Raw genomic sequence first — 26,661 nt, 5'->3', positions numbered from 1 at the left:
TTTGTCTTTTTATTCCAGGATTCCAAAGGATCACATTCGTGTTTGGATTTATCCACTATAAATTAGGAATTATGTTAGTGAAATCAATGGAGCCATCCACATTGTACACAGAGAGCAGAATTTTAGATAACCTGCTAATTAGGTTAACATTTATCAATGAGCATAATTAGCTAATGGTGCCTGAAAGGTGCCTGAAAGAAGGCAAGTTGTAAAGAAAGGGCTGCGCTCCAGTCAACGACTTCAAAATCAACAAGATGAAGCCAGCAAAAATCAAAAGAAAAGCCAATATAAATCATGACATCAAGGAGCAGCATAGGAACACCCAACAGCACTCTCCATAATGTATGCCTCTCCTAAGCAAACCCAGTATTCTCCACAAGCCCCTACAGGTTATGTGACTTCATTCACTCATCTGATAAATTCAGTAAAAATGGCCAGTAGCAATGCAATACCCACATGTGCCCTGTGCAGTTGGTGATGTGACATCATGTAGCTTATCCCTCCACATTTTTCGATCCCTTTGTTAATGCAATCACTGAAGCTGTCAAACAGCAGAAAAGTCCTACAGTTTCTCTCTTGTCCCTTGAGTGGAGTCTACTCAGTCTGACTGACTCTTTACTTTCACTACAGTCCCGATGTGACATTTTTCTCCCAATGAACCCTTTGCTATGAGAAGAACTCAATTTTATCCTCCTTGTATCTAACAATAACAGAAATTCTTTTTGTTACCAACATTTCCAACTCAGCAGTCTACAGATTTAGCTTGAGGGTACAAAGGAAAGGGAATTGTCACCCCCTTTGCCCTAGGAAGAAGCTTTTTTCCCCATCACTCCACAGATCTATTGAAAGACTAACCCAGGAAGATAATGGCCCATATAATATTGTTCCTTTTCAAGGCCTAAATGCTAAGGCTATACTATGGAACAAACCAGGGTTTTGACCCTTAACAACAATAACTTGATGTATTTCAGCAAAACAGCACAGAATCTTAAATTTCATGTTGTGGGTCTTTAAAACAAAGGCGGGCAACATGAAGCCCCCCAAAATTCAGGGGGTCCCAAAATATTTTTTTAAAAATTGTGTGTGTGTGTGTGGATGAAATGGCATCTGGAGTTGCTACAGTTGCCAAAATGATCAAATTAGCTTGTTTGCAAGCTGATTTTCATCCTTTGGGGCTCCATAAAGTCCCAAAATCTTTAAAATTAGCTTGCAAACAAGCTAATTTTAACCTTTTGGGTGCTCCATAGTAGCTCAGGATGCCTTTTTTAAAAAATATTTTTAATTTTTCCTTCATTTTCAGCTCCTGCAAGTGGGGTGGGGGTGGGGGCGAAAATGCCCCTGAGAATTCCTGAAGTTGCTTGCCCTACTTTAAAAGATCAAAGGATAGTGAGATACCTGTAAGTTTCATGCCTATGGCCGCAATAGTTTATTTTGAATAGTCTTAAAAAGAAAATGAAAGAAATAACTGCAATCCATGTTAGTTAGTAGCATGGACAATAAGGGATATGATAGCAGACTGGCACCACAGTCTTTTTCTATTACCCCACCCTCTAATCCTCTCTCCCACTGTCTACCTACAAGAGACACAACAGATAACATTTTTTTGTGTATAACTGTGTCAACTTCAAGAATCTTTTGGACAGGCTATTTCCATGGTCCCACTATGCAACGGCTAACATGTAGTATAGTGTGATCCTATGTACTCTTAGAGTGAAACAGAAAGCACAATAATAGCAGTTAGAAACAAAAGCCATTAGAGCAAAATTGACAGCCGTTCCCACAGGGACTCTGAAAACTCTGTAACAACCCACCGATTATGATATTGGATACTTGCATAGTAGCTATATACATGTAAAGCTTAATGTGGTCAGTGTGGTGATAGCAAGGACCTAGTTTACACACACAGTTCACAAGCGCATCCCCCAGGAAAAGCCCATGGCACCTTCCCCAACAGCAGCCTCCCATAGCCCAATGGATAGGACAACAGCAACTGACATCTACAGTCACCAGTTCTGGGATGTCAGTGCCATTCGAAGCACAGGCAATCGCAGCTTGTAAACAACATTTTTCTTAGGGAAAGCCAGGGCCAAAACAGGGAAGGAAGCGTCACAATTCTTGTCATAACCAGCCAAATCCACCACCCAATGATTATGAGCCCTGCATGTAGAGTCCATAGGCCACAGTCCCCCAGGAGAACTCTGGGGTCCTGCTGGGATGCTTGAGGAATTCTGTCTTTGTGGATTCCTATGCAAAGTGACCTTGCTCTACACCACTCAGGTGAATGCGCTGATCAGAACTTGGCTATCCACCTCGTGCTTCTCCAAATATTCTCAGAAGTTTAAACACAATTCTCAGAAGTTTAAACATATCAAACATTTGAGAGAAAATACACATTTAAATATGTGTTTTGTAGAAGCAAAACAGAATTATAAATAAAAACATGCAAAAGTGACGTGGACTGGAAAGAGATTTACCCAACTGAGGAGAGAATGTTTATCGCATTGCACACAGCATGTTTGTATTGCTGTCTGCGAGGGGAATAAGGCTGTTGCTAGACGAGGCCTTAGCGCGGTGTGAGGCCCGGTCTCCCTCCTGCGCATCCAGATGATGCACAGGGGATTCCGGGGTCAGACCAGGCTAAGACCTCGCTTGAACCAGGATAAGTGGATTCGCTTATGGCCTGGTTTTTCCGCAACCCCGGCCTCAGGTCGGGGCTGCGGAAAGTCTAGCAACTTCCGTGGCTTTTCCCGGCTGCTCGCTTACTCACGAGTAGCTGGGAGAAGCCACGGACTGGGCACAGCGCTCCATAGGACCGCTGTGCCCATCAGGCCAGGGGGGGAATCATGGGGGGGAGATGGGGGCCGGGGGAAAGACCGACCCGGCAGGAGAGATCGGGGGGAGAAGAGCGGGCATGGGCATCGGGGCGGGGGGAGAAGAGCAGTCATCGGGCCTGGCAAGTGGGGGGAGAAGAGCGGGCACAGGCCTGGCAAGCAGGGGTGGGGGGAGAAGAGCGGGCATCGGGCCTGGCAAGCGGGTGCAGGGGGAGAAGAGTGGGCACAGGCCTGGCAAGCGGGGGGAAGAAGATCGGGGATGGGGACGGGCCTGGCGGACGGGGGGAGGATGAGCGAGCGGGCAGGGGGGGCATCAGGCATTGTGGGGGGAATCAGGGGCAGGGGGAGCGGGGGGGCCTTTATTTTTTTTAAAAAAAATCACTTACCTTGTCCAGCGGTGCACTCCTGCGCACATGGCCCTTTAACTGGGAAACAAAATGGCGGACGCGATGGGGCTTCCCCTGGCCCCATCGCGTCTTACGTGTGGAAAAGGGCGACGGCGCGCGCTAGTTGCAGCGCGCCGTCGCCCTGACTCCCGGCCAGATTATCAGGTAGGTCTAGCAAGGCCCTAAGTCTTTTTTTTTTTTTTTGGCGAGGGGTTGGGAAAGGAGCCACATGGACAAAGAAGAATGAAAGAACAATAGCAAGGTCACAGGAGAAATCTGTGTGAGCTGCTTTGTAGCTCAGTGCGAAAAGAGCAATGCAGTGGTATACAGCAGCTCAAAGTTCAGTCCCGTGCCCTGTAAACGTCACTTCCCCAAGACAGAGTCTAGCTTTTAATCACTTTAGTGACAAAGCACTCTGCCAGCAACAACCTGTTTAGATGGAGGCAGCAGGTCTTGAATGCAGGACCCTTGCTCCACAGAATAGACAGAGGAGAGTCCCAAAATGGGGTTTTTGCCATCTCCTAGGAGGCTAGGCTATGACATGCCCCCTTTCTCTCAACCAGACATACAGATCCAGATGAAAGTGGCTTGCACAGAGTCGTGAGTCGTGATTCAGTACAACAGTGCAGATTTAACATAGAAGTGGCCCCAAGCCTGGTCACTTGCTACAGGCCTCCAAGAAGAGGGGTTGGGGAAATATATATGTGCAATGCAATAACCAGAGTGAGTGCTACATGGGCTGCCTGTCTCTAATTCATTTTTGCCAAGTTTTCATATTCCATCCAGTCATGCCTCCTCCTTGGTTTTTTAATTCATTGCCAGTATCTGCTGACAATTTACCCAGCAGGCCTTGTTAGAAATCATCTTCTTCCTACTAGTTGATGCAGATCCCTGCTCAGTTTATCATTGTAGCAGTAATTATTGGACGGTTAAGAGGACATCGAGCTGTTGGGATCTCTCACCTTTCCCTTGCTGGTAGGGATGGATCAATCTGTCGGTTTTGTTTTCTATAGCATTTGCTGCTACTTCTTTTACAAGCACATGTTCGTTCCATCCCAATTTCCACAAGAATTTGAGACTGGGAGTTTTGAAAGCCACATGAAAACCTCCATGCTTTTTTGTACAGTTTCTCCTAATATGTGCATTTTTGCACACCATCATCCCCAGCGTTTGATTTTTTTTATTTTGTTTTTTTTTCCCCAACTTCTTTCCTAACGTATACATTTTTATGTACAGGGGTGTGTTTTTAAGCCAGAGAACTGCATTGCAAAATTTGGAGAAGTGTAAAAACTAAAGGATAATTGCATTCTGGTTCATGGGTTAATTCAGGAAATGTAAATTAAGTCGCTTCTTATTAAAATGTGATCTGAACAAATTGCAGCCCCATCTCTACCTGCTGGTGCTCCAGTCACAAGGTCAGGAGGAAGATGTAGACTCTGAGCCCTAGTAAGGTGTGGAGGTGAGGAATCTACTGCTCTTTTCCGGCATGAGCCCCTCACCATGAGTAACAAGGGGTGGGAAAGTTACTCTTTCTGCTGACTGACTATCATAAGAATATTACATCAGATGGCATTCTCACAGCCATCTGATCAATAGTGGTAACGTAGTAGAAAAGGGCTTGCCAACGTTTTCGTTCCTGTAGAGCAAGTGTGAGTAACTTGGGGTCCACCAGGTGTTTTGGCTTACAATTCCCATGATTCCTCACCATAGGCCATTCTGGCTTGAGCTGATGGGAGTTGTAGACTAAGTTGCTGACCCCTGTTGGAGGGGCTCCTGGACCTCAGAAAGCTGCATGACAGCCAGAAGAGGAATTTTTCTTATAACTTCACATGTTTCATTACTGCCTGCCATGCAAATACCCATAAGCCCTGAGAGGACAAATGGGATGGCAGCCAAACATGAAAGTAGCTGGTTTATCACAGGTCATTGCAGCAGCTGTAGGCATTGCTTGTTGTCTGCTTGGCACTGCGTAAGGGAAATACTATTATTTATTGTCATTGCAGTTTTATCCCACTGTTCCTCTAAAGAGTTCAAGGCTTCTGTACCTGGTTCTCTCTCCACTTTAATCTGTTTTATTCTCACAACAAACCTGTGAGGCAGGTTATGTGAAGAAATAGTGAGCGGTTCAAGTTTACCCAGTGAGCCTTATGGCTGAGTGGGGCTTTGAACCCCAGATTCTCCCCAATCCTAACTACTGCATCACCCTTGACTCTCTGGGTGTTGGATGGCTGTCTGTGAAGAGACAAGAACAAAGCATAATGGGTAGTAGCTGCAAGAGATGGTACCTATGACAGGTGTTCATTGTATTTCAGCAACTTCAGCTGGCCCAGAATGCTGTGCCCAGACTGAAGACCAGGACTGGTTACAGAGCTCATGTGACTCCCTTGTTAGGACAGCTTCACTGGCTACCTGTCTGTTTCTTGCAGAATTCAAAGTTCTTTTGGTTTATAAAGTCACTGCCTGGAAGTAAGGCCATTTTCCCCTGGTGACAGAATGCCTTTTCCACAACAGGATTCAAAAATTATTTGACTACTAATCTGCACAAAATTCCTCTTAAAATTAAAATTAAATATATTTCAGAAGAGCCATAAAAAGGATTATGAAATAGCAGGGTAAAGCTACTGGCTCTCCCCACATGGGAAACATCTGTTCCTCATTTATCCATACCGGAGCTTGTAAAGAAGCTGAAGCACTATAGCCTTTAGCAAATGAGGTCTAGGAGAAAACATATATAAGGCATAATGAAATACTTGAGTTCTGCTGGCTGAGGAGCTGTAGGATTTGGAGGAAGTCCCACTACACTGGCATAATTTTAAATACTGAAATGGAACAAAGGATACACCAGTGGAACACTTGACTAGTTGAGTTATTCCACTGGCAAAGCTATACTGGTGGAATGGCCAACACAGGGCAGAGCAGACTCATGGGTGGGACAATGGGTAGCACATTCATGCCATTTCCTATACTTCTTCACAGACCAAAAGCCACTCCTATCAACAGTGTAACTTTACCCCTGCCCTGGTACTAGAACAATATTTGTTCTCCTGTTGATTTCAACGGTTGGCAATGGGTGGGGGAGAAATTAAAAATGCAGCCTTACATCAACAACTTTACTGTCCATGTCACTATGACATAGGATGTTGTGTAACTCTACACCCAGTCACAGCACACCATTCGCAATATATAATCTCCACACTGGGAGACCATAATTCAGATGACTTGGGCCCTTTCTGTTTATTTATTTAATTAGTTAGTTATTGCATTTTTATCCTAAGGATTATCCCAGGCAAATGGAGGGATCGACCCTGCCTGCTCCTGGGATCCCCTGTGTGTCATTTGGATGCACAGGGATGATGCTGGGATGATCCCAGAATATAGGCATGGTGTAGACATGCCCTTGGTGTGCAGTGTGGGGTGATGTCTCTCTGGACCCATGTCATTCACATTAGAACTCACAAGGGTGAACTTTGGTGTTGAGAAACAGGAAGAAAGGGCACCTTGCGCAAAAAGGGAGCACTTTCCACAAACAGCCTATCACTAAAACACTCCTCGTAACTTGAGCACATTGCTAATACTTCTCTTCCTAGAACCCTAACAGGTACCTCACCTTGGGACACCAGGCACTCAACACCAAACTTCATTCCAGTCCAAAACCTGGGGATGCCAGGACAGAGCACCCTACACAGGTAAGCAATGGGAGGGGAAACACATGCTCCAAAGTATCAGTGCTCCAAATGCCTGCCTTCCTCTTTGCTCTGTCAATACTGTGTCCTGTCTGTATTTTTCTAATACTCTTTACCACCACCACTACCTCCTGAACAGTGGTGAGCAGTGTCTCCCACACAGGGGAAGCGCTCATCACTATATGCTGGTAACAAGTGCTGGCAAAGACCAGGCCACTGTAACTGCTGGCCGAGCAGTCATGATCACTTTTGCCTTGCAGGGTCATAGCCCAGATGCATGGAACAGAACAAGCAGTCACTACACCCACAGAGCTCCACTGCAATTCCCCATTTTCCTTGCCCTCTCCCCATGCACCTCCTATGCACCAGGGGGCAATTTGCTGCAGCTGCTGACTATTGCTCATTGCTCTCCATCTGTGTCTACCCTCACTCTCTCACAGATACATCCCATTCCAGGCAGACCAGTAGCGAGGCCCATCCCATGAACAGCAGCAGTGACCAGGATGCTCCCGTCTATTTCTCCATGGAGATGACAACTGATCTGCTTCAGGCAGACTCCTCTATGCCAACCATGGAGCTGGTGCCATGAGGACCGCAGCGCCTGCTACCCTGCTGTCTATCAAGTTCCTGTCGGAGTCACAGGAGCCCTGCTGTAGTAACTGGCTGGCAACCCCACACATGTATCTTTGACGTTAGGGTTCCACTTAATTTTAGATGCTGTTCAATAAAGGCTTTGACTCTGCCACATGTGTTGTGTCTTTGTTGAGAGAGAGAGAGAGAGAGACAGACAGAGATCTCTTTTCCCCACGCTTCTATGAATTGGCTTCAACTGGCCTCAGGATACCATTCTGAGCGGAGTGGGCAGGGTGCCTGATGAGTTTGGGGTCAGTGGCCAGTGAGTTGCCAGTGTAGCACAACTCAGCTGGTAGGAGGTATTTGGAGAAAGGATGGGGATCGATGCCACCCCATCCATATTATAGTATCACCCATGTATAATTTAAGATTCTCAGCTTCATATTGAAAAATTTTAAAAGTTGAGTTCCAAACAGGAACAAAAAGAAAAATCAATTTGAATGGACTATTCATTCTGCTATTTGTCTATGATGAATTTAGTTGATTTGGTGGTGGTAGATTAGACAGAAAATTCTCCTTCATGTGTAACCTTTAAAAAAGAAATCTATAGATTCTTAATGGGGAAAAATGAGACATCAGAAAAACAGAGTATTATATAAATTGTGATGTCATAAGCTGAAATTTTCCATTTGTTAATTAGCAAATATAAGAGTTGTTATTTTCTCTTAACAAATCATGCTGCAGGGCACAGTGTGTAATTGGATGAGTGATTTATTCTGAAAGTTGTGAGTGCTATGAATTATATATTTTGGCTTTCTTGTTTGTGAAGCAGCTAAATGAAATAAAGTATTACAAATGAAAAAGAAGTTCTCAAAGCAGATTAATATGCTAAACCAACATATTTGTCAAAAGTTGTATTTGTCAGTTCAAAAGCCCTTTTTATTTCAGCCCTAAATACAATGCATCCTTCTTTTAACAAAACTCTTTTAAAACTTTCCCCCTGATTTTTCAGAAAAAAATACATTCTTGGACCAACCTCAGTTTTGATCATAATAGTAAATGGCCTGCCACCCATTTGTTTGACTCACTAAATCATTTCAAAGAAGCATGTTCTTTTCTACCTAAAAGGTTGATGGGTTATCTGTCTAAATCCGATTTATTTATGTTTATGATAACAGGTTTGGTTTATTTCTTTCCAGGCTTAATTTTAAAATTGCTCTAGGGCAGGAGTAGGAAATCTGTGGCCCACACAAGATTCAAACCCATGCCCAAATTCAGGGATCACGGGTATTGTAGTCCAGCAACATCTGGGGAGCCACAGGCTCCACACCTAGGTCACCAAAAGAGATAATCCCAGGAGAATTTGGGCATAAATCAGGGTTGGGCAAATTTTGCCCCTCCATATGTTTTGGTCTGCAACTCCCATCAGGCCTAGCCAGCATAGCTAAGGGTGCGGAATCATGGGAGTTCCCCTCTATTCAGACCTGGTTAGGCCTCATCTTGAGTATTGTGCCCAGTTCTAGGCACTACACTTTAAGAAGGATGCAGACAAGCTGGAGCGCATTCAGAGGAGGGCAACAAGGATGATCAGGGGTCTGAAACAAAGCCCTATGAGGAGCGACTGAAAGAACTGGGCATATTTAGCCTGGAGAAGAGAAGATTGAGGGGAAACATGATAGCACTCTTCAAATACTTAAAAGGTTGTCACACAGAGGAGGGCCAGGATCTCTTCTCGATCATCCCACAGTGCAGGACATGGAATAATGGGCTCAAGTTACAGGAAGCCAGATTCTGGCTGGACATCAGGAAAAACTTCCTGACTCTTAGAGCAATATGACAATGGAACCAATTCCCTAGGGATGTCGTGGGTGTAGTATTTATGGTTTTATATATCTGAAGAACTTCCTACAGCCAGCATCCGAAGAATAACTTTTATTTCAAGTGAGTCACGATACATACAAAAACTGCCTCTCCCATGTCAGGTGAATGCATTTATAGAAATCACTAGAACACTCACTCAAGTCAATTAACCCAATCAGCACACAATCATTACATCTTTCCTTTTTTCTATTTTTTCTATTTTCTAACCCAAATCTTAGAGATTTTCTCACAATTTTTCCTCTAGATGTGATTACTGGTTTCTCCTCCAGCTCCATCTTTTTTTCTTCATTCTGTTCCATATTTACACTTCCACCACCTTCTTTCTCACTCTCCCTATCATGACTTTCCTCACTCATCCTTTCCCCAGACGTTTGTAAGTCCTTTCTATTTCTCCTATATAACCTTTCATCCTGCGTTTCCACCACATATGATCTAGGATTTTGATGAAGCTCAATTACTTTTGTTGGTTGCCATACAGAAATCAAACATGAGATTAGTTACCTATTCAGGGACAAGATTGGAAGTATTTGGGAAGTGTGTTATGAAATTTACATATAAAGGGAAAGAATTTGAGTTAGAATTTCAAGTAGTAAATTTTGAAGCACAACCAATTTTGGGTTTAAAAGCAGTTATTGAATTTGATTTAGTGAAAAGAGTAAATTTGTTAGAAGGAGAGGAAGGAATAGAAATATCTAAACAATATGAAGATGTGTTTCAGGTATTAGGATGTCTGCCAGGTCAATATGTAATTAAAATGGATCCACAGGTAACACCAGTGGTGCACGCTTCTTGTAAAATTCCAGTTATGTTAAGAGCAATGGTGGATAAAGAACTTAAAAGAATGGAGCAAATTGGTGTAATTGTTAAAGTAGAAGAACCTACTGAATGGGTAAATTCAATAGTAATTGTGGACAAACCTGGTAAAGATCAAATAAGAATTTGTTTGGATCCAAGTGATATGAATAAAGCAATCCGGAGAGAATATTTTCAATTGCCAACAGACGAAATTACTAGTAAATTGTCAGGTGCAAAAGTGTTTTCTGTGTTGGATGCTAGTAATGGATTCTGGCAGATCAAACTGGATTAAAAGAGTTCCAGACTATGTACTTTTAATACACCTTTTGGCCAATATAGATTTACTAGAATGCCTTTTGGTATCTCATCTGCTCCTGAAATATATCAAAGAGCCATTCAACAAGTGTTTGAAGGGTTAGAAGAAGTTGTGTGTTACATTGATGACATTTTGATATGGGGAAAGACACAAGAACATGATGAAAGAGTTAGACAAGTTCTAGAAAGACGTAAATTAAAAAATTTGAAACTGAACAAAGATAAATGTAAATTTTCTATGAGTGAAATAAAATATTTGGAACATATTTTAACTATAGAAGGAATAAAACCTGATAGAGGTAAAATTTAAGCTATTAATGTAATGCCAAGTCCTTAAAATAAAGAGGAGTTACAGAGATTTTTAGGCATGGTCAATTATTTGGCTAAATTCATTCCAAATCTTGCTACATTGACAACTAATTTGAGGCAACTTCTAACTCAGGAGGTAGAGTTTGAATGGACCCAGAGTCATGAAGAAGCATACAATGAATTAAAACAGATATTAACAAAAGCTCCTGTGTTAAGATATTATAATGTTAATGAACCTGTGGTTGTATCAGTAGATGCTAGTGGTACAGCATTGGGAGCAGTTTTGCTGCAAGGAGGTTTACCAGTGGCATATGCTTCTAAGGCAGTGAATGAGTGTCAGCAATCATATGCACAAATAGAAAAAGAAATGTTGGCTATTGTATTTGGGTGTACTAGATTCCATCAATATATATATGGTAGAGAAATTACTGTTGAAACTGATTATAAAGCACTGGAAGTTATTTTTTAAAAAATCATTACAGTGGGCTCTCCCACACTAGAGGCATTCAAAAGGCAGCTGGACAACCATCTGTCAGGGATGCTTTGAGATGGATTCCTGCATAGAGCAGGGGGTTGGACTCAATGGCCTTGTAGGACCCTTCCAACTCAACTATTCTATGATTCTCTGAGTTGTAGGCCAAAACATCTCAAGGGCCACAAATTACCCAACCCTGGCATAAATGAATAAGACCTAAAAAGGTGGAGGGGGGGAGAGATGATTTTGGATCTCTGTAGGCAGTTTCCCTCTTCACCAACACAGAGTTGATATTTTATTTCATTTCTTACATTTCTATACTGCCCAATAGCCAAAGCTCTCCAGGCAGTTTACAAAGATTACAAATACAATACTGTACACAATACAAAAGCATTTACATATATGCATATATGTAAGACAGCACACACACACACACGCCTGAGAGTAGAGGAAGGTCTTAACCTAGTGCCAGTTACATGTGGAAGAGGGGCAGCTGGGGAAGACTTGTCACCTTCATAACTTGCTGTAGGTTTCCTAGAAACATCAGGTTGGCCTCTGTTGAAAGCAGGATATTGTTGGACTAGAAAGGCCTTTGGTTGATTTCTTCTTCTTTTTTTACCTTGTTCTGTCATCACAACAATCCAGGGGGGTTGTTGTGAACGAAGGAGCGAGTGAGTGTGCTGGCTCCCACTTCCTGACTGAGGTTCTGTCCTTGGATTGTTTTAGTGTGACATTCAACCCAGTAGTTCTGGGTTGTTGGAGGATAAGAAAGCCAAAAAAGCCAGAGGCAAAGGAGTGAAAACGGAGGTGTGGTTTATTAAAAAATAATCACCAACACATTTTAGACCCTAAGGTCCTTCCACAGGGTAATTCAAACAAAAGTGAGATATCAATTCTCATATGTACCCAAGCATAGAAGACCATCCAAATGTATCTGGAGTACAAAATGCCCATGGTGGCTTATCTGAATATCTCTGTATGTGTTTTTATATATTTTCCAGGATTGCCCACAGCTTTTTCCTACAGAAGAGATTTTGATCCCTGTTGGTGAAGTGAAACCCATCACACTTAAGGCTAGGAATTTACCTCAGCCTCAGTCCGGCCAGCGTGGTTATGAGTGTGTCCTCAACATCCAAGGTGTGATTCATCGTGTCCCTGCTCTTCGTTTCAACAGCTCAAGTGTCCAATGCCAGAATAGCTCGGTAAGTTGATGGGGTTTATTATTATTATTATTATTATTATTATTATTATTATTATTTATTTATTTATATAGCACCATCAATGTACATGGTGCTGTACAGATAACACAGTAAATAGCAAGACCCTGCCGCATAGGCTTACAATCTAATAAGTTGTAGTAAACAATAAAGAGGGAAGGAGAATGCAAACAGGCACAGGGAAGTGTAAACAGGCACCGGGTAGGGAGAAGCTAACAGTATAGAGTCAGAACAAACTCAATATTTGAAGGCTATAGGGAAAAGAAAAGTTTTTAGCTGAGTTTTAAAAGCAGTGATTGAGTTTGTAGTTCTCAAGTGTTCTGGAAGAGCGTTCCAGGCGTAAGGGGCAGCAGAAGAAAAAGGACGAAGCCGAGTAAGGGAAGTGGAGGTCCTAGGGCAGGCGAGAAGCATGGCATCAGAGGAGCGGAGAGCACGAGCGGGGCGATAATGTGAGATGAGAGAGGAGAGATAGGCAGGAGCTAGACCGTGAAGAGCTTTGAAGGTCAGCAGGAGAAGTTTATATTGGATTCTGGAGTGAATTGGAAGCCATTGAAGAGATTTCAGAAGTGGAGTGACATGGTCAGAGCGGCGGGCCAGGAAGATGATCTTAGCGGCAGAGTGGTGGACAGAGACCAGCGGACTGATGTGAGACGAAGGAAGGCCAGAGAGAAGAAGGTTGCAGTAGTCCAACCGAGAGATAACCAGTGCGTGAACGAGAGTCTTGGCAGAAGAGACAGACAAAAATGGTCGAATCCTGGCAATATTATACAGGAAGAAACGACAGGATTTAGCTACTGCCTCGATGTGAGGAGTAAAGGAGAGCGAGGAGTCAAATATAAAGCCAAGACTACGAGCTTCCTTGATCAGAGTAAGCGTGACATCGAGGAGAAGGAATAAAAAAGAGACCACAGGAGGAGGAGAGGAGGAGGAGGAAATTTATTTGCAATATTTGTAGTGTTTCAACGAAGCTCTTCACAAAGTGGTTTTATACACAAAAAACTGAAATACAAAGTAGAAAATCAACCCAATTAAAACAGTATAAGGCAACCATTTAAAATGACATTAAAGCAACAGCAAACATTTCCAACTAATTCCCAAATGCCTCCAAAAAGAGAATAGGGAAGAACACAAGCTGACCTTGGGGGAGTGCATTCCATAACTTTGCACCACCAGGGAAGAGGTTCTGTTCCTGATAAATTAGTAGTTTTCCTCCCTAAAGGATAGAACCAGGGAGAGATGCTTATATGGATAGAATAAATTATATAGGAGAGATGTAAGCCATATAGGGCCCATGCAAAAGACACCTTAAACCATGGCTTTAACCATGGTGGTTAAGCCAGAAAGCCAGGCTGTGTTCAGAAGATACCTTAAACCATGGCTTTAACCACGGTGGCTTTAACCATAAGGCTTTTTGCTTTATTCACCATGGTTAAAGCTGTGGTTTAAGGTGTCTTCTGAACATGGCCTGGCTTTCTGGCTTAACCATGGTGGTTAAAGCAACTTGATAAATAACCTCAGGATAATGGGTCATTTCATTCATACAAAACTCCAACAGAGAGAAACTTGCCTAATCTGTAAGACTTGTACATTCTCTCCTCTGCCCCCTCCCCATTTTACATTTGTATGTTTGTTTGTTTGTTTGTTTTAAAGATGTGTAACCACCTTTCAGGTTACACTGCCTTCACAAGATAGCTTAAAGGATCATAAATGGTCAGTTAGTAGACACTGCTGATCTTCTTTTAATCTCCACCATGGCAGTGCCTGAGGCATCCATAAGAGGACAATGACAGAAATATCAATATTTCTCCTGGCTTCCCTGATGGGCCAGCTGCTGTGATGAGCCAGCTGCTGCCCTGGTGGCTGGCGGTTTTTCATGCTGTCCACACCAAGTCCAGATGCACAAATCAGATGTTCTAGGCTTCTTGTGGAGGTTTTCTCAGTGGCCAGCTGGTGCTTCTGCTATCCCATACCATGGCAGCAATCAAGGGATAATGGAAAAACCCTTCCCTTCCTGCTGCCACTGCAGTCCCTTAGCAGCTGGGTGATGTTCTTTGGTGGCTGATGTTATGGTTCCTGCCAGATGACAGTTGGAAGAGGGAGGAGCCTGATGATGGTGGATTCTTAGCATTGCTACTGAAGGCCCTGCTGTGCTTTCTCCCTCTGCTTCAGCCTGATGTAATGGCTGCTGCCAGGTGTTTCTGGGGAGAGTGGGAGCAGTAACTCAGTGTGTGCTTCAGAGCTATGTTGGATGCTCTGAAAAGAAGTTCCGTGTTTTCATTTTTATTCGTGACAATTAAACAAATATTTAGAAATTCATATCTCCCAAGAGTAGTAAGTATGGGGCATTTATCTCTTGTAACGATTTATCAGGACTTCTCATTCATTAATGACATGGAAAGCTGTTACATGGAACAATTCTAGCTTTTCTGTCGAGCCCCTCTAAACATTTTCCCCCTGTATATACATGAGAAATATATTTTATGATCCTGGATGACTGGAGGAATATCGTGTTCAAGTTTATTGGTGTTCAAAGTACTGAAGAGACTGCCAACCTAGATGGCGGAGCTACGAATGAGGCAAATGGAGATGATAGAAGAAAAGGCGCCAGGAAGCATATATTCTGGGAGATGAAACCAAAAACCAGGGGTTAAACTAATCCTGAATTCCAGGCGGGAATGTGCTACAGGCAAGTGAGGTGTTTAATTAGAATCCTGGCCCCAGAGAAGATCTTTTATCTGTCAGCTTCCCCGTCTGTGACTGTGGGAGGTCAGGAAAGGGGGAGTTGGTGCAGGGATGTGACAAAGGTGTTAAGGCAAAGCTAATTCACACAGGAGAGATAAAGAGAATTGCAGGCCTCTTATCAGGGAGCTGTCAAATTCCAGGCCGCAGTAGCTTGATAGAATGTGTAATACTGGAAAGCTGCCTGTTGCTGGGAGAAGATGTGGAAAGCGCAGGGATGAGCAAGAGAGGGAAGGTCGGAAGAAAAATAGTCTCCCTTAAATAAGCACAGTCAAGGATACCGCTGCAACCTGGCTCTGAAACAGGGTTTTTGGTAAGACGAATCTACTGGATTGTGCAAGCTGACATAAATGATGTTGGAATTAATCAGATCAGTCAAGGCAATCAGCATTTACTGCAACTCAAAGTCCAGGGGAAAAATATCCTGCCATTGCTGCTGTGTAGAGGCCACAACTACACAGAATCTTTTTTCTTTAAACATGGGAATAATCCAGCTGGTCGCTTAGCATTTTTGCAAACATTTTAATTGTTCACAGTGGTTCTTTTTGACCAGTGGTGCTTGTGCACTAGCCTCCAGAGCAAAAGTAATATAAACGAGAAGCCTAAAGGTGAATCCTGTAAAGCCAAAAGGCCACCAAACATCCAGTTGATCCAATAAAAGTATCCCAAGCCATGTGATTATTTCAGCACAATCCTATGTGTGACTACTCAAAAGTAAGTCCTATTGAGTTGAATGGAGTTTACTTCCATATGTTTAAGGCTGTAGAAAATACCAGAGGCTATGTAATTTCTATATGGATAGTACTTCCATGTAAGCAAACAATGGAAATCTCTTGTAGACATTACAAGTGATGATCACTTTCACTGCAGCCAGTAGCATGTGTACACACTTTGAAACAGTCCAGAGCTTTGATTCCTTTTCAAGTTTGAAGTGTGCATATAAGTAATTGTTTTATCCTGCCTGACCATGTCAGCATAGTCTGAGATCTCCAGTGCTGGCGGCAACCCTGGGTCTAAGATATATATTATTTTTACTAGTGGGTAGGCTTCGTGACACCTGCAGCAGAAAGCTGGATGAGCTGGTCTCATCTGCCTGTTTAAACTGCCACTTTAATTGCAGGAACATCCTGGCCTACCTGGACATTTATAGTGGTCTCTGGAAGGTATTTCTTAGCTGTAGTTTCAACTTCCTAAAGAGATGGAAGGGAGCAAAGGGGGTCGTATACTTAAGAGCTACAGCAGTCCACGAGTTTCGGTCTTTGACACTGTACTGCCACTCTCTCCTTCCCTGGTTTCCCTTTCCCTGTGGTATTTTTGGCCCTAACTGCATGTCAAAGCTACTTCAAGCAGCATCCGTTTGATCAGTGTCTCTGCAGCTAAAAAGACACTTGGGCCGCAAAGAATGTGTTATAAAATACACAGGTGTTTTTTCCCTCCCTCTCTTTCTGATAATAGGCTTAACTTTCTTATTTGGAAAAGAAATTTGTGGAATAGACCTCATTAGGCAAGGGAAGAGAAGGACTTGCTAGATGGGTTATAAGCTTTCTTTCTCTTCCATGTAGAGCTATATTACGTTACCACAAGAAATCCAAAGAGACATCATAAAGCACATTTCCTAATACTCCTATTAGACAGACAAGAGAATTCCAGCACTGGAATACCATTAGAATTCTTGAAAGCGGAACCTACAACAAATTGTTGCAGTGTGAAATGATCCTGATCCGTGTTCTAGTCAGTTATTCATGCCTTCTTCTAGAATACCTGCTCCATTCCCCCACCCTTTTCTTTGACTGGTCCACTCTCCTCTGACGGTCAGCAAACATTATGTGACTACTGAGCATACTTAATCCATATTGAACTGGTTGTAGGGAGGGGCGTCAGGTGGACATGCCCCTCTTATTTTTTTTCCCTAGAGTCATTTTTGGTGGGTGGGTGGGTTTTTGTACTTCTGACCTTGGAATTTCCTTGAACCTCCTGAGACTTCCCTCTTGTGCTTGGGTGATGTAGTTGGCTACATAAGGATCAGCACTCATTCCTGATCATTGCTAATAGAAAGAACAACTGGGACCTGCAACAAAATATCCAGTATGGAGTCTTCTGGTTTCAACCAGCAGTTCCCTCTTCCAGGATGCCCGAGTTTCAGTTTTCTGTTTATTTATTTTTCATCTCCAACAGATGCACAATATTCTGTGGCTGCTGACCATAGTCAGTACTCATTGGGGTGTTCAGGGCTTCTTCCCCTCCTAATTTCCCCCCCCCCGAAGTCTTTGGGTACTGCAAAACTTTTGGTTTCCCTGAGTCTGCTGATTTTCCCCTCATCTTCCTGAACATTGCTGTTTGTGACATACAGATCAGCACTTAAGAGAATGAGTTCATTATTAGTACATATTATGATGGCACAGCTGGTTGAAGGAAACTGAAACCTGCAGTCCGTATCAGCCCAGCAAGCTCCGAAGAAGTAATCTTTGAATTAAAATCCTTTTAAAAAAACCATGTATTTCTATTTATACTGCCTAAAACATGGCATGTCGAGTAGCATATTTCCATGTAACTTCCATGGAATACCATGGCATGTTTCCATATAGAGGAGTCTGTTGTGACTTTCCAATAGGAATGTAAGCTTATCTTTTTCATCTAATTAATTCTTTCAATGGTGATGGGGCTTTATTGGCAAACCCAAGGACTGAGTGGTGAGAACAGTCTGCATGAATTGGATAATTAATGTATTACCTCTCTCCAGGTTTGTCAGTTCAATTAATTATCCCTCTATGCCATAGAGTCTATGGCACACAGCGTCTCTCCCCATGCAGACGATGGAAATATATGTTTAAATTGCCAGTCATTCAGATTCTCTCACACTTTCCCAAGCTGTGTATTGTCAAACCTCAATAATAATAATGATGATGATAATAGTAATAATAATAATAATAATAAATGTCCAGCCTAATGGCTCTTTACTTTTCACACAGAAAATCTTCATAAATATGTTTTATTTTCTTGTTTCTTAGTATCTCTATGATGGAATGGACATCAGTAACCTAGCAGTAGATTTTGCTGTGGTTTGGAATGGAAACTTCATTATTGACAACCCAGAGGATTTGAAAGGTAAAGATGTCCCTTTTTTATTTTTGATGTCTGTTTACTAATTTATATCCTGGGCTAGGTGGTAGTCTTATTGAGATTCTGTTTTCATCCATTGGAGATAATTCTGTTAATAATACTAATACTGTTTCACTTAAAAGCTAGATGTTTGAAAGTCTTAAAAAAAACACCTCTAAACATGGGGTGGCAATTACATCTAACCATTAACGAGATCAACACATGTAACTCTGGTTGATTGATAATTTCCTTTTGTTGGGGAAAGTAGTTCAGTTTAGAAGGGTAAATCTATACTTAATATACCAGAAAAGCCATATTGTGGTAGCTGCTGGTACAGGTGCAATGTCTAGAAAAATACACATTATCAGAGTCAGTTATAATATAACCAAATCTGTGCCAGTTCAGACCAAAACAAGCCCTGTGAAAACAACAAGTTTGCTCCATGAAATGAATACCCATTAAAGGGTCTCATTTTTATGGCAGTCAGGACATCCATTTAATGGGTTCCCGTTTGTTCCCATCTGAGCTATGTTTTGCCTTTGAGTGCTTTTGAAGTTTACTATGGAACCTGATATATTGGAAGTCCTGCCAGGCTCCCTGGGAATGGAGACATTGTTTTCAATGAGGTCTTTCTTGGTTGAAATCAGTGGAGGAAACTAAACAAAGAGGTTTTGAAGACTGTCGTCCAAATCAGGCATGGAAGAAATAATATCTAAGAACATCTGCAGAAAGGTTCAACAGGATGGAGATGGGTTTATACGCCCCCATTGTCCAAACTCTTGTACACAAGCAAAGACCTTATCTGACCTTGCCCATAGCTCTTGAGTGATGCTTTTGGTTACATCCTGGCTGGTACATTTTACTAATACCTGGAGAGAGAGAAAAAGCCACTAAATCAGAGAGAGAGGGAGCAATTTATTCCACAGTGTGCAATAGTTTACCTATTCAAAAGAGATCCTGACCCTCGTTTTGAATGTGCTCAGTCTTGTAAGCCTTAATACTTCAAGATGGTTTTATTAGAATGTAAGCCTATGCGGCAGGGTCTCGCTATTTACTGTTTTACTCTGTACAGCACCATGTACATTGATGGTGCTATATAAATAAATAATAATAATAATATAAGTACAGAGCTACTTGAAAACAAATAAACTTGAAATGGACATTGTATGTGGTAGGCAAGCACTGAAATAAATATGCTTTTTAAAAGGTTGAAAGAGTGAAAGAAATAATGGGGTGGTCTTCATTACAAGAAGCTTACTATTTTAACCAAATCTTACTAATCCATTAGAAATGATGGATTGTGGATAGCTAATCACGCATTGATTAATGAACATAGGAATTACAGTTGTTGCATGGTGTGGGGAAAGCATAGATACTCCTTAGTCAATTAAAAGCCTGGAAGGCTTTTAAGAGGATTAACAATGGAAACTCTAGAAATAGCATCAAGGAAAGAGGCCAGGGAGGTTCTTCTATATAAAGGTTTGAGAATTTGGTAGAAAAAGTTAATTTTCATCCATAAAACCAGAAGGACAAAGGGAAAAGAAGCAATCGGAGATTAGCCCATCCACCCCTAGAATCTATTTCTTTTTTTATTTATAGATGAATTTTACCATAGATGTACTAAGTAGCATAGATATGTATACATGTGTAGATGGATATCAAAAATAGTAGGCTCTTTTGCCTGATTTGAAAGAAAAAAAAGATTTGAAGATTTGAAAGAAAAAAAAGTTTGAAAAACTTTTCTAGGTTTGAGAACCAAATTCAGGCTGCAATAACCAGAGAAATCTATAGAACTAGCCTATGTGTGTTCTTATTGCCAGCTTGCCTCTGACTTCTAGACATACTATCACTATTGGCTTCATAACTGACCAGCTGTAGTTTGGTATTAAATTAATATTGGAGTATCCAAGTATTCTATAAAATTAAAATACATACCCGGTTAGAAACAATTGCATCAAAATCTACTAAACATCTTTCATTTTATTATCAACACATTATTATTATCAACACAGGCAGCTGTATGAATGCTGGACTAAGGGACCCCTGGTCAGATTAAGCATGGCTCTTCTAATGTTCTTAATTCATTTTTGCCATATATGATACCTGTGTTGTGAAGCATGCCTATAGTCTTGGTTTAAAGCATTAAAAAGTCTTGTGGCACTTTAAATACAAACAAATGTATTTAAGTATTCAGCACCATATACATTGATGGTGCTATATAAATAAATAATAATAAATGTATAGTCCATAAAAATTGGTGTCATAATATCTGAATTAGTCTTTAAGATACCATAAGACTCTGTTGTTTGTGCTGCAACAAAACAACTACCCCTCTGGAAATTGTTAGATTATTTGATGTTATTTATTTCATTTCTACACCACCCAATAGCTGAAGCTCTCTGGGCAGTTCACAAAAATTAGATGTTCAAAGAGTTAGGACTGTGTTGTTTTCTTAAGCAAGCATTATAGTACAATTTACAAGTGTAACGAGTTCTTAAACTCATATTATTTTAATATGGAGATGTGGAGAGGGACTGGATGGGCTAGTTCAAAACCCCAACCTTCACTTTGACCAGGATTCACACCCCAGCAGAGGCACTGATGTTTTGAAGTATTATGAGGATGACAAAACCGAGCTAGTCCAGGCATGAAATGGAGATAGGCTTAGTTCCCAAAGTGCATAATAGTCTGGACTACTCATCTGAGAAACACAGTCCTTTCAAAATTCAATCCAGACACACCCTCATTCATTCATTCTTTTAATTGCAAGTTGCCTTTCTTTCACAGTTGGCATTCATGGTGGCTTAACAAAATTTCATTAAAACAACCATATAATTTATTTATTTATTTATTTATTACATTTTTATACCGCCCAATAGCCGAAGCTCTCGGCTATTAATAAAAACATAAAACAGCAGATAAATCAGCGAGCATTTATTTATGCTATTTATATATATGTATATTTATGCTGTATTGATATTTATGTCATATGTTTATAGTACACACACACACCCCAATAAAAGCAGCAGTTAGACAGTCAGCATCTGTCAGACCAACCCAAGGCGCACATACAAAAATCCAGCAAATAAAGCAAATCAGTTCCCCTGCCCAAAGCCAAGGAAAACAGGATAGACTTTGCTTGGTGCCTAAAGAATATTAATGAAGGAGGCAGGCTGATCTTCCTTGGAGGAGTTTCAACAGCCAGGGTACAACCATAAAAAAGGCCTTCTGTCTGGTAGCCTCACGCCTAATCTCAACAGTGAGGGCAGCTAGTAGAAGGCCTAAGAAAACTATTTGAACTAGTGGGCAAGTTCATACAGGAGTCAGTACAAGCTTCAGTCACCTTTCAGCACTGTGACCAGATTATCTTATTTGGATTGACTAGGCTATGCTGCCTCCCACTCTCAGATCATACTCCTATTATTTGTCTCCACAGTTCATCTGTACAAGTGTGCAGCCCAGCGGGAAAGCTGTGGGTTGTGCCTGAAAGCAGATCAAAAATTTGAGTGTGGCTGGTGTGCTGGAGAAGGAAAGTGCACTTTGCGCCAGCACTGCCCCTCTCCTATTGGTGGATGGGGACGGTGGCTCGACTGGTCAAGCAGGAATGTCAAATGCTCCAACCCACGCATCACCGAGGTAATGATGTCCAGTCAGATTAGTGGTTTTTTCTATTCTTCGCTTGCTTTGTCTTCATTGAATCCAAACCAAATATTTTGTATCCTACAACTGCCTTAACATGCATATGTTAATAATGTGTAATAATCAACATGTGCCTAACCAGACTTTGACATCTTCACCAGAGCCCCTGCTTTACATTCACCCATCAGGTGAGGTGGAGCAGGTGGTTATAGGAGAGGAGGGCTTTTCAAAGGTGAAGCCCTCTCTCTGGTCTAATTCCATATGGATGACATCGCCTGATTTTTCCCTGGACAATCAGTCATGACATTTTTCATTGTAAGTCTAAAGGATGTTTTGTTTATAAATAAAAGCAACCTATAGAGGAGGAGCTGTTCTTAATCCCATTTTATCTTGTCCAATGAGCTCAAAGTTGCCTTCAAAGAGATGGGTTGCCCCACTTTATGCTCATAACAACTCTGCAAAGTAGGTGAAGGAGAGAGAGAGAGAGACCTAAAGTCAACCAATGAATTTCATGTCTGGGTGGAAATTCTGATCCCTCTGGCCAAAATCCAGCATTTTAACCATTATATCACACCAGTCAGGTTGGCTTTGTGATGTATTATTCTGATACTATTAAAAGTATTGCACAGAAGGAAGGAATGGATCTAAACCTGCAATCCTATGCACAGTTACCATGAAGTACATTCCACTGTAGTCATTAGGACTTGCTAATCAATTCCACAGCAATATGGTTAGGAACCTTGTCTGCTCCTGGTTCCACCTTGTTTATCCTGATGTAGCCTGTTATCCTTATTATACTAAAGAGGAACAAATAAAGCAGTGTGTGATTTCCTATTAAATTAATTTGCTAATATCTGCAATGCACAACCAGTGTGCATTTTTACTGCCCTCGTTTATGCGCTCTCAGTTGTCAAACTCCACCATCAGTATGGGGGTGTCCTTTCTGCCCTTCGGCAGACACACTAATTAAAACAGGGAAGTAATTAGTCTGTAATTGATTTCTCTGGATTGCAGGCCAGTGCAGGGGCAATAGTCTTATGAAAACTTTGTTCGCTCTAAAGCTATCACTGGTGGAAGCTGGCAATGCTAGCAGTAGCTTTCACTAAAGATAGGATTTAAACCTTAAAAGCCCATGAGTGTGACAAATGAAGTCAATGGAAGATTCTACTGTGATATAAAAGATGTATATTCTACTACAATAGTATCAATGGTCTACGTGCATCATCTGTTACAACACATGATCAGGGTATCATTAACACTTCATTGAGGAGCAAATGCATGTTACAACACAATTAACCCCAAAATACACATCCATATTGCAACATACAGTTGATGGAATAGCCAACAACATGAATCAACTTTCACACACTAACAACAACAATTGGGAAAATTAAGATATATTATTATTTGCACGCAAGCATCTATATACAAACCCCCAATATGATCACAATGTATATTCTAATTAACAATCACAGATGAACACCTTGTTCTGGTTAACAATCACATTTAAGCATTCAAGTATTCTGGTTAACAATCATAGTTTCAAAATCACAGTTAAACACCATATTCTGGTTAACAATCACAGTTAAATAATCAGGTATTCTTAAACACCCTATTCTCGTTAAATGAAGATTCCAGAGATTTAACAACATTTCATATTCATTCTTCAGTAACCAAATATATTTTATATGACAGTTCACTCAGGGAATATTCCATTTTCAGTGGACAGAAAAAAAGTCTTTTAGAAGTTCTAAATGAACAACTTTCCACAACCTTGTACAACTTCTCAACATCATGTAGATTTACACATAATAACATTCTGTGGAATAAAGATATGTGACATTACTCATACTTAGCACCTTGTGCTATAATCAACATGGGGGGGGGAATTATTACAACATACCCAAATTCTAGACTCCGTCTCATCTACAAAGGAAGCACTGTTAACAGGAGGAAGGCAAACAGCCTTAAGTACTCCTCTAAGGGAGCTCCTCCCCTTTGAGAAAACCTCTTTAAGTATGGTAAGGATCCAGTAGGAATAAAATTAAGTGTGCCTTAACTTACCTGATAGTGTGAAAAGACCCAATATGTCTTGTTGATCATAAAGCCCAAGGGGGTTAACCAGAACAAGGTGTTCATCTGTGATTGTTAATTAGAAGATATATTGTGATCATATTAGGGGTTTGTATATCATAGAATCATAGAACAGCAGAGTTGGAAGGGGCCTACAAGGCCATCGAGTGCAACCCCCTGCTCAATGCAGGAATCCACCCTAAAGCATCCCTATAGATGCTTGCGTGCAAATAATAATAATATATCTTAATTTTCCCAATTGGTGTTGTTAGTGTGTGAAAGTTGTTTCATGTTGTTGGCTTTTCCATCAACTGTATGTTGCAATATGTATGTGTATTCTTGGGTTGTGTTGTAACACGCATTTGCACCTCAATAAAATGTTAATGATACCCTGAGCATGTGTTGCAACAGATGATGCACATAGAACATTGATACTATTGTAGTAGAATATACATCTTTTATAGGGGTGTGCACGGACCCCCCGCTCCGCTTCGCTTCCAGATCTGCGATTTTTGGATCGGGCCGCTTCGCCCCGCCCCCGCTCCGCCCATTTCCGCTCCGCTCCGCTTGGAGCTCCGGATCCGGATCGGAGCTCCGTTTTTCCCCCCCATAGGGTTGCATTGAAAGCTAAAAAGGTATACAACTTTTTTTCTGTTTAAGTTAGGAACCTCATGTTTGGCACCATGACACCTCATGGGGGTATACACATGCACGCCAAGTTTCAAGGCAATCCCATCATCCCCTGATTTTTGGGGAATTTTTGAAAATCGGGCACCCCATTCAGACCCCTTGGGATAGCTCCGTCAATTTGCACGTTAGAAACCTCAAACTCACCACCATGACAGCTTATCCATGTGTCCACATGGACGCCCAGACTCAAGGCAGTCCCATCATCCCCTGATTTTTGGCGCGGCTCTAACCTCTAATGCACCACCCATAACCCTAATTCACACCCCTTTTGATAGCTCCGTCAATTTGCATGTTAGAAACCTCAAACTTGGCACCATGATAGTTTATCCACGTGTCCACATGGACGCCAAGTTTCAAGGCAATCCCATCATCCCCTGATTTTTGGGGAATTTTTGAAAATTGGGCACCCCATTCAGACCCCTTGGGATAGCTCCATCAATTTGCACATTAGAAACCTCAAACTCACCACCATGACAGCTTATCCATGTGTCCACATGGACGCCCAGACTCAAGGCAGTCCCATCATCCCCTGATTTTTGGCGCAGCTTAACTCACCCCAAATTGTCCCATTCTACAACTACGTCAATTTGCACGTCAGAAACCTATCCTTTGGTCTCATGACAGCTTACCCATGTGTCCACATGGACGCCAAGTTTCAAGGCAATCCCATCATCCCCTGATGTTAGGGGAAGTTTTGAAAATCGGGCACTCCAATATGTCAGGGATTTAAAGTTGCAATGCAGACAGCTCAATGGGGCCAGTTCAAAGGAAATCCCAACATGCCACGAGATAACCCTAAATCTTCTTCCACATTTGAAAAATGGATTATTGAACTTGATAAAGTCTAAGTGAGCGCAGGAAGGACTTCTCCCCTGAGTCAAAGCAAGACACATACACCATCCCTGCGATGGTGAGGGAGAAGGGAGGGAAGGCGAGAAGGGAGGGAAGGCAGGCAGGCAGGCAGGCAGCACTAACGCATAGCAAACCAACCCGTAAGCGGGCGCAAGGAGCAAGTGAGGCAAAGATGGCTGGTTGTTTCTTTCTAAACCAGCAGTTATGCATTGAGGGGCACAGAGGAGGACGACTGGGAGCAAGCGTGCCAGAGGGTGCTGGGCACGAACCGCAAAGCCCATCTCCCAGGCACAGGCAGGCAGAGAGGCAGGCAGAGCAGGTGAGGAGTCAGTCCTGGCAGATGCCCCACCACAGCAGCACCCCGGGGGAGGCGGGCAGGCAGGCAGCGGGCATTTCTGGGGGCACAAGGAAGTGAGGCAAGGATGGCTGGTTTCTAAGCCAGCACTGCAGTTAATCACACATTGCAAACGCAAACCATCCCAGCGAGTTGGTCACCGAGGAGGACAGGCTAGCAGAGGGGCAGGCAGAGTGACATGTCATAGATCTAGTATTGGGGAGGAGTCAGTCCCGGCAGATGCCCCACCACAGTAGCACCCTGGGTGGGCGTTGGAAAACGCCATCTTGTGGGTCCATACTTCCCCCACCCCATTTCCAGCAGGGTTGCCTGCCTAACCCTTGTGGGGATGGGAGATGGAGAGCTTAGAGTGGCAGTGCCAGCAGCAGCCTTCGGCTTTCCCCTGGAACCAGTCACCTTGCCCGCCTCTTTCCCCAGCAAGACCGACTGGTGCTGCCTCTGAAGATGCATCTTCATGCTGCTGGTTCCATAATGCCCTGTAGATGAACCCCTGCTTAGGGTGAGTTTTCAGTGGCGACAGACAGCAAAGCGGGGACCCGCTCCCACCTCAAAGTGGTCCCACACGATGCTTGTCTTTCGCTTCCATGGTGACACCACCAATTGCCCGCCTGAGCTCTCTGGTGTTGCCACAGAAACAGGGGTTGCAGCGGAAGAGGTGTGGGATGAGACTGGGGAGAGAACCTCGGCCTGCTGCTGCTCCTCCTCAGCCCCCACATCCTGGAGGACCACCGCCTCCTCCTCCTCCCCCT

At 42.4% G+C, this 26,661-nt stretch overlaps 1 protein-coding gene across 2 annotated transcripts in view; it reads left to right on the top strand.

Annotated features, from left to right (window-relative positions):
* PLXNA2 (plexin A2) overlaps positions 1-26,661 on the top strand; it is a 498,241-nt gene that overhangs the window by 329,080 nt on the left and 142,500 nt on the right. The window contains exons 10-12 of one of the 2 annotated variants that reach the window (XM_063142969.1): positions 12,250-12,450; positions 18,213-18,309; positions 21,740-21,939. In XM_063142969.1, coding sequence (XP_062999039.1) covers positions 12,250-12,450; positions 18,213-18,309; positions 21,740-21,939 — 498 coding nt within the window. Of the gene's footprint in view, positions 1-6,804; positions 6,904-7,340; positions 7,729-12,249; positions 12,451-18,212; positions 18,310-21,739; positions 21,940-26,661 lie in introns of those variants that run through there. The other variant, XM_063142979.1, reaches the window with a different exon arrangement.

The sequence above is a fragment of the Elgaria multicarinata genome, chromosome 1, assembly GCF_023053635.1.
Source record: "Elgaria multicarinata webbii isolate HBS135686 ecotype San Diego chromosome 1, rElgMul1.1.pri, whole genome shotgun sequence".
NCBI classification, from domain to species: domain Eukaryota; kingdom Metazoa; phylum Chordata; class Lepidosauria; order Squamata; family Anguidae; genus Elgaria; species Elgaria multicarinata.
The sequence above is the reverse complement of the archived record's forward strand: the minus strand, read 5'-3'. Positions and strand labels throughout refer to the sequence as shown.